General features: G+C 36.8%; 2 protein-coding genes across 2 annotated transcripts; both read left to right on the forward strand.

Moving 5' to 3' along the window:
- Window positions 1–69: 69 nt before the first annotated feature.
- Window positions 70–813, forward strand: PCYB_012610 (hypothetical protein; the record flags this gene model as incomplete). The annotated part of the gene is made up of 1 exon (XM_004220767.1): window positions 70–813. A coding segment is annotated over one exon (741 nt), but the record flags the coding sequence as incomplete, so codon positions are not given.
- A 3,420-nt stretch (window positions 814–4,233) lies between these two features.
- PCYB_012620 (hypothetical protein) lies at window positions 4,234–5,081 on the forward strand (the record flags this gene model as incomplete). The annotated part of the gene is made up of 2 exons (XM_004220768.1): window positions 4,234–4,341; window positions 4,509–5,081. 2 exons carry the CDS (start codon window positions 4,234–4,236, stop codon window positions 5,079–5,081), a joined length of 681 nt encoding a protein of 226 aa, XP_004220816.1.
- Window positions 5,082–6,344: the final 1,263 nt, after the last annotated feature.

Raw genomic sequence — 6,344 nt, forward strand, 5'->3', positions numbered from 1 at the left:
TTTGCCAAAAAGTGGAAAAAGAATGTATTTATTTACGTTTTCATTTACGTGTTCTCCTTCCCCATGAAGCCTCTGCAGCAATGGATACGACACCTTCTTCGGAGAGCCCAGCAGGAACTACGATAGAAAATTGTCAGAAAAGCTTTTAAACGACGAAGGGAACACAACAGTTGGAAGTACCCTAGAAGAGGCAAGTACCCTGGAGGGGGTAGCCGACGCAGGAGAGGAAGGCACCACGGAGCATGGAAGCAGCGCAGATCGCACAGGCAGCATCGGTGGTGGAAGCAGTAGCGATCATGGACGCAGAACAGATCATAGAAGATCTTCCTCAACTCGCAGCAAATTAGAATCCTATTTTTCCAGTGAAGGTCCATCCAATTCAAGGCATCCAGAGCGTTTCAGCCTTGAAGATAGATTAAAGAAGGAGTGGAACGACCTAGCTATTATCGAAACAAAAAATTGGTTTAATGTGATCATAGGAATTTGTGATACCCTAATTACAGAATACGATTCTTACAACGTTGTTGACGATAAGGTCAGGAGTTGGACCAACTTAATCAAAATGTTAACAACTTTCCGAGAAGCAGAAATTAACGAAAGCAATATCATTTTTTCAAAATTTTTGGATTACGTGAGAGAAAAAAGACATGACAAACCAAGTGATTGTTTAACTGAAGAAGAAGAAAGCATCTGGAATGATATCAAACTATTAAAGCAGCAAAAAGATATTGAGTGGAAGAAATATCACGTGGGAACTTGGAAATATTGGTTCCAGATGGAATTCCCAACGGCTAATCTGAGAAAGAATGAGTAAGCCATCGTACAAGTAACTAATTGGTGGTTTCTTGAAATAGAAATTTTGAATAGTGCACAGATGGTGTCACATGCGTGTATATGTATATTTATTTGAAGTTCCTTTTCTTATTAAAACTTTTTCGTTGAAGATTTTTGGTGGTAGGCGTTTCTTTATGAGGTAGGGGGCGGGTGTTTTTTTGTTTCATTTGACTGAGAAGAAAAAGGAGGATTCCCCGTCTGCGTGTGTATATAAATATAATTATGTATATGTGTAATTAGGTGTATGTGTAATTTATATGGGCATGCAAAAGACCTGGATGACTCATCTCAACACAGAAAACGAGCAGAACAAAAAAGGTACTGTGTAACTGGAGGTGTAATGATTGCCCATTCTTTTTCTTGTTTTTGCTTTTAATTCCCATTTGTCAAATAAGCAAAATGTGCTTCTGATGGTGGCAATTCGTGTTATGCCTTAAACACACTATGCTTATTGCTTGACCACTTTTTTCCGCAAAAGAAAGGTGAAAAAAAAAATATTTAAGGGATGCGCAGAAAGAAGAACACAATTTTTCCGTGTTAAATAATGTCTCACATTCTGATGATTATATTTTTAGTAAATAAGTATATAAAATTATTTTCAATGAAAATAGTTCGCCCTTTTTTTTTTTTTTTTTTCCCTATTAAAAGCTAATTTCCAATTATGCATCGAACGAGTTTACATTTTATATTTCACATTCATGAAATAGTGTTTGCATATTTATCTCCGTGCCCTGTTGCGTGATGTTTATTTTTTTTCCCATGGATTCCATTTTAGTGTTCGCAAAACTTATCGTTGTCTATTCATATGCTAAGCGATCAAATGATGAATTGTGTATGAAATCGTTGAAATAGAATAAAATGGGTTTACCTCACAGTGGAATGAAGCGGGATGGAGGGGGAAGAAGCGGGCCAGTGCTTAAAGTGAGCTGGAGAAACTGCAAATTACCTCCCCCTTTTGCCTAAAAAGGGATGCAGCGGTTTTGTTGTATCCCCCGTGTGCGCAACACACTACTGCGCAGTGCTTCAACCTGAGATAAACCCAAATAAAGGCAAATAGGGGCGTTACGACATACGGTTAAGCTAAGCAGCGAGGTGTTAAAGTAGCCGCAGCTGTTGCGAGCGACCAGTCAGCGTGCAAAATTACCCCCATTTGTTTTTTCCCTTTTGAAATTGTCCACCCTGCCGATGAGATGAAGTGCCCGTAGTGGTAATGCTAAGAAAGTGGGAAGGGAAAGGGAAGCACATTTAAACATCTGGGTAATATTACTCGCTGCGTCGCTGTAACCCGCATTTTTTTTTTTTTTGGCGCAGTTAGAAGAATAATGATATTTTTGGCTGTTCGTTATCACATGAGCGAAGCAGTAAAATTAGGATAGGGCTAACGGTGTAGCTTATTTCGAGTAAGTTGCGAGGGCCGTAAGCCGCAGCTGGGCATACGCTATTCCCCATCCTGTCTTCACATGCGTGGTGCGCACGAATGAAAGATCTTACGAGTTAGCAAATTCTGCTACGCGTTTGTGTGTACTTGTGGGGTGAATATAACGTCTTGTCCATGTGACATGTCTCTGTATGGCGTGTTTGTGCCCCCCACATTCGCCATCATAATGTGAAGGCGCGTTGTTAAGCACATATTGAAATGATGCCTTGCGAATTGGAGCGAATTTGCTCGTTTGTGAAGATGCCTCGGTGATGCGCGTATGTTTAAGCAGCGCGCAAGTATATTAAGCTGCTATGCTGCAAAGCTGCTTAATTGCCAATTTTAGTTGCCCTACGGTGTGCCTCGTAAATGGATCCGCGTTTCCATACCCAAATGGAGAGACAAAAGATTTAAGAAAAAAAAACTCCCCCTTTCGTCTTGTATGGGGTTTCCATAAAGTTGGCAAAGAGTTTGCAATTGTAGGCACTCTAGAAAAGTTGGCTACACATTTTGTGGAAAGCCAGAGCGGTGATTACTGCGACATGCGAAATAATATACATTCGTTTTTTTTATTTTTATAAGTTAGAATATTACGTAGTTAAAAGGTTAGTATTTTAAGTTTGTGGCTAGAGTCATGCGAATTTGACTGTCACTGTGTTGCGTCAAAAAAAAAAGAAAATTAAAAAAAGCCTGAAAGGATCCTATCAGCACATTTTTTTATATAAAAAAAATTGTGGCAACGAAAACGGCAAATAATGTTATATATCCTCCATTTTTGCAAAGAAAAGGAGAAATAAATGGGCCCAAAATAGCAAACTAATCGAACATGGAAAAATCTGTGCATGTATCTGTTCATAAATGTGGGCAAAAGTTATTCGGCCCCGTATGACACTTGGCACAGCAAATATATGTAACAAATGCTGCACCGCATGCGCGGTTGGAAAAACGGTCCGCTTCATCACATAACAATTTTTTTTTTTCATTCTGTGGGGAAAGCATGTTATATTAAAAAAGGCAAAACATATGCGCACAATTAATTAGGACACAGAGAAAGTGCTTTGAAAAATGACAAAATAGCAACTGCATATTGTTTTGTTCCATGGAGGAGAGGACTTTGCAACCTTTGTTTTCGTCGCAAGAGCAAAAAAAAAAATAAAAAAATAATACAATATATGTATATACATATATGTGAGCATAACTGCTAATAAAAGAAAAAGGTGAGTTCGGAAACATACCTGCCAGGCTAGCATTCTCCCTCTGAGGAACAAAAAATTTTTTAACATTCATTTTTCTCCATCATTGTTGGTAAAATGGGAGATGATCATTCATTCTGAAACAAGAAAAAATTTGCAAATATTGTTTGATTACAAAAAATTATAAAAAAAGTTTTAACAAACAAAAATGGTTAAAACGGTTCTGTTTACGACGTTGTAGATTAAATTATGTGTGGCGAGGATATTTGTGACCTTTTTTTTTATATAGTGGAATACAGTAAGGCATATAATTTCTATTAATTTTAATTTTAATTTTAACATTAATTTTTTTTTTTTTTTTTTTAGAATTAGTAACAAATGTTTCTAATTCTTTTATTGTGTTGTAAATGTTCAATACATTTGTGATATTTTTTTATGAGTTATAATTAGGCCATTTTGTCGATAATTTACAATTTTGCAAAAAAAATTTTATTAAAAAAGTAGAGCTAACGAAAGTTGTTGTTCAAGTTGATTTCCTTTTTTAATCCCCTAACTAAAGTACGTATCATACGTATATGCATATGTATATTTATGTGTATATATATATACATGTATATGTATTTATTAATTTTTACATTTTCATTAATTTTTTCGCTCGTTATACATTCACGATTTTGTGAGACTCCTCATTACATAGTAGAGGAAAATCTCGACAATCGCGACATCAGAAAATTTCATTAACAAGATAAACAGAGAAAGCCACAACCAGCTTACTTGCTTAACCGAAATATGACAAAAGTTAAAAAGTATCCCTTCGAAGAAGTAATACGACTCTTCACCTTTGCGAAACTTTCTACTTTCGTCCTCTTAATTTGGATCTACCATTACTGCGATAAGGTAAACGCTGAAATGTGTACAATTGGGGACACCCTACCTTTGCGTTTTTGCCTCTTCGTAAAACAACCCTCAGTAATGAATTGGAAAAATATTTTTAACGCCCAAGAGGATATCCTCGCAAGTGGCAATAAAGATATAAATGACTATTCCGCCCCTTCACTCTTCAGGGTTATGTTAACCAATCTTTGAATCCGAACGACGGTAATACAGATGCGCTGCTCTTCCCATGTACCAATCGATTGCTAGCAAAATATGAACGAGGAAAAAATTTAAAGACGGTGAAATTAAACCAAAAAACGAGCACATATGGAAAAAAAAAGAAGGTAACCAATAAGGGGGGTTATAATTCCGAGAGTGAAACCGATTCTCATTTTGACTACGATGAATATAGTGACAAGCTAAGTGTATACAGTAGTAGGAAGGGTAAATCCAGTGGCGAGAGTGAGCTGCTGTGCGGACAAATATTTCCTTGTGTTGATAGAAGAGGATTTTGCTGTTCATGTGAGTCCCTTATTTGCAGGAACTCCTGCAGGACGTGCCCAAAAAGAAAATGCTCGAGGAGAAGTCCTATCTATTACATCATTTTGGGTTTACTGCTGATTTTAGGAGTGGTATGCGCTATACCTGCTATTGTGACAGGTACAGCACCTAGTTCGTTGCATCCTCTTGCTGTTATATTGGTTAAGTTTTTTAGCTTAGGTATTTTTTTTATCTTGGTAATGAGCTCGAAATGGAAATGAAGGCACAATACGAAAAGGAAAGGAAAATAAGCTCCAATGAGTTTTCCCCCCGTTTTCGTACAAAATGTCTTCGTCCCAAACAGCTGCAATTGCCTAATTCGAGTTAGTTAATTATGATGTTCCGCTCCTTCTCCATTTGGCTAATCATATAAAGAGTAGTAAACATGTGTCAACCTAATTTTGTATGTTAATTTGTCCTTTACAACTGCGTGTGACTTCATGTGTTCATTTTGCCGATACATCCGTTACTTTCATTTGTGAGCCCTTTTTGCGATTCGTGGGCATGAAAAAAGTAATGCTTAAAAAGACCCGTGCTACTATGCCACCGAATCCGTGTGTTCCTTCTGCATCGGTAGTAGTCCATAAATGAAGCCCCTCCTCGAATGGAATAAATGAACAAAGGGATGGGCATCATTCTAGAAAAAGAAAAAAAAATATATATAATATAATAGCATCTCCTGCTGCATATAATTAAGACCGCAAAAATATATATATATATTTTTTTTTTAATTAACGATATATTAAATATATACACCCTTCCCATTTTGAGGCAAATGCGCCATACACATTAACCGCATTTAGCTGTAGAAGCGCACGTGCTATGGGTTGTGCCTTTTCACGTAGGTCTAATCGTATGCAGTTGTGTCTGTATATCATCGTTTAATGCCCCATTTGGGAATTATTTTATTTTATTTATTTTTTTTTTTGTGCCATTCAGCATATTGCGCATTCGATATGGGGGAGATCCCCCTTTGCAGTGGCACATCCGTTGTTGTTAAATTTGCAAATGTGATATAAGCGGTTTATATTCCCTTTTAACCTTTTTTTTTTTCGCATTCTACATTACTTAAAATGCATGTTTGCGCGCATATAAGTTAAATGTTTCGTCCCATAAGGGTCCACTAAAGCATAATGAATATTATGACTATGATAATAGTGCAAATGTGTAACTTAAAAAAATTACATTGACATAACTGAAGGGTTACTACTATGTTGTGTTGATCTGGTAGGAGGCTTCTTAACCCCCCAGTATGAGCATGCACATGTTAAAAAACGCCAGGAAGTGTAAACAAACAGTTGGGATTCTACCATTAGGGAGTAACGCATCCTCGCTTAGCAACGAATTGTAAAAGCACTTAAAATATGGGAAAAAGATTACGCAGCGATGTTGTTCATTAGAAGCATTCACATTTTTGGAGGAATAAACTAAACAAGTCAGGAAAAGGGGAAAGACATTTCTATTGAGGATTTATTTTTTGAAAA

The sequence above is a fragment of the Plasmodium cynomolgi genome, chromosome 1, assembly GCF_000321355.1.
Source record: "Plasmodium cynomolgi strain B DNA, chromosome 1, whole genome shotgun sequence".
NCBI classification, from domain to species: Eukaryota; Apicomplexa; class Aconoidasida; order Haemosporida; family Plasmodiidae; genus Plasmodium; species Plasmodium cynomolgi.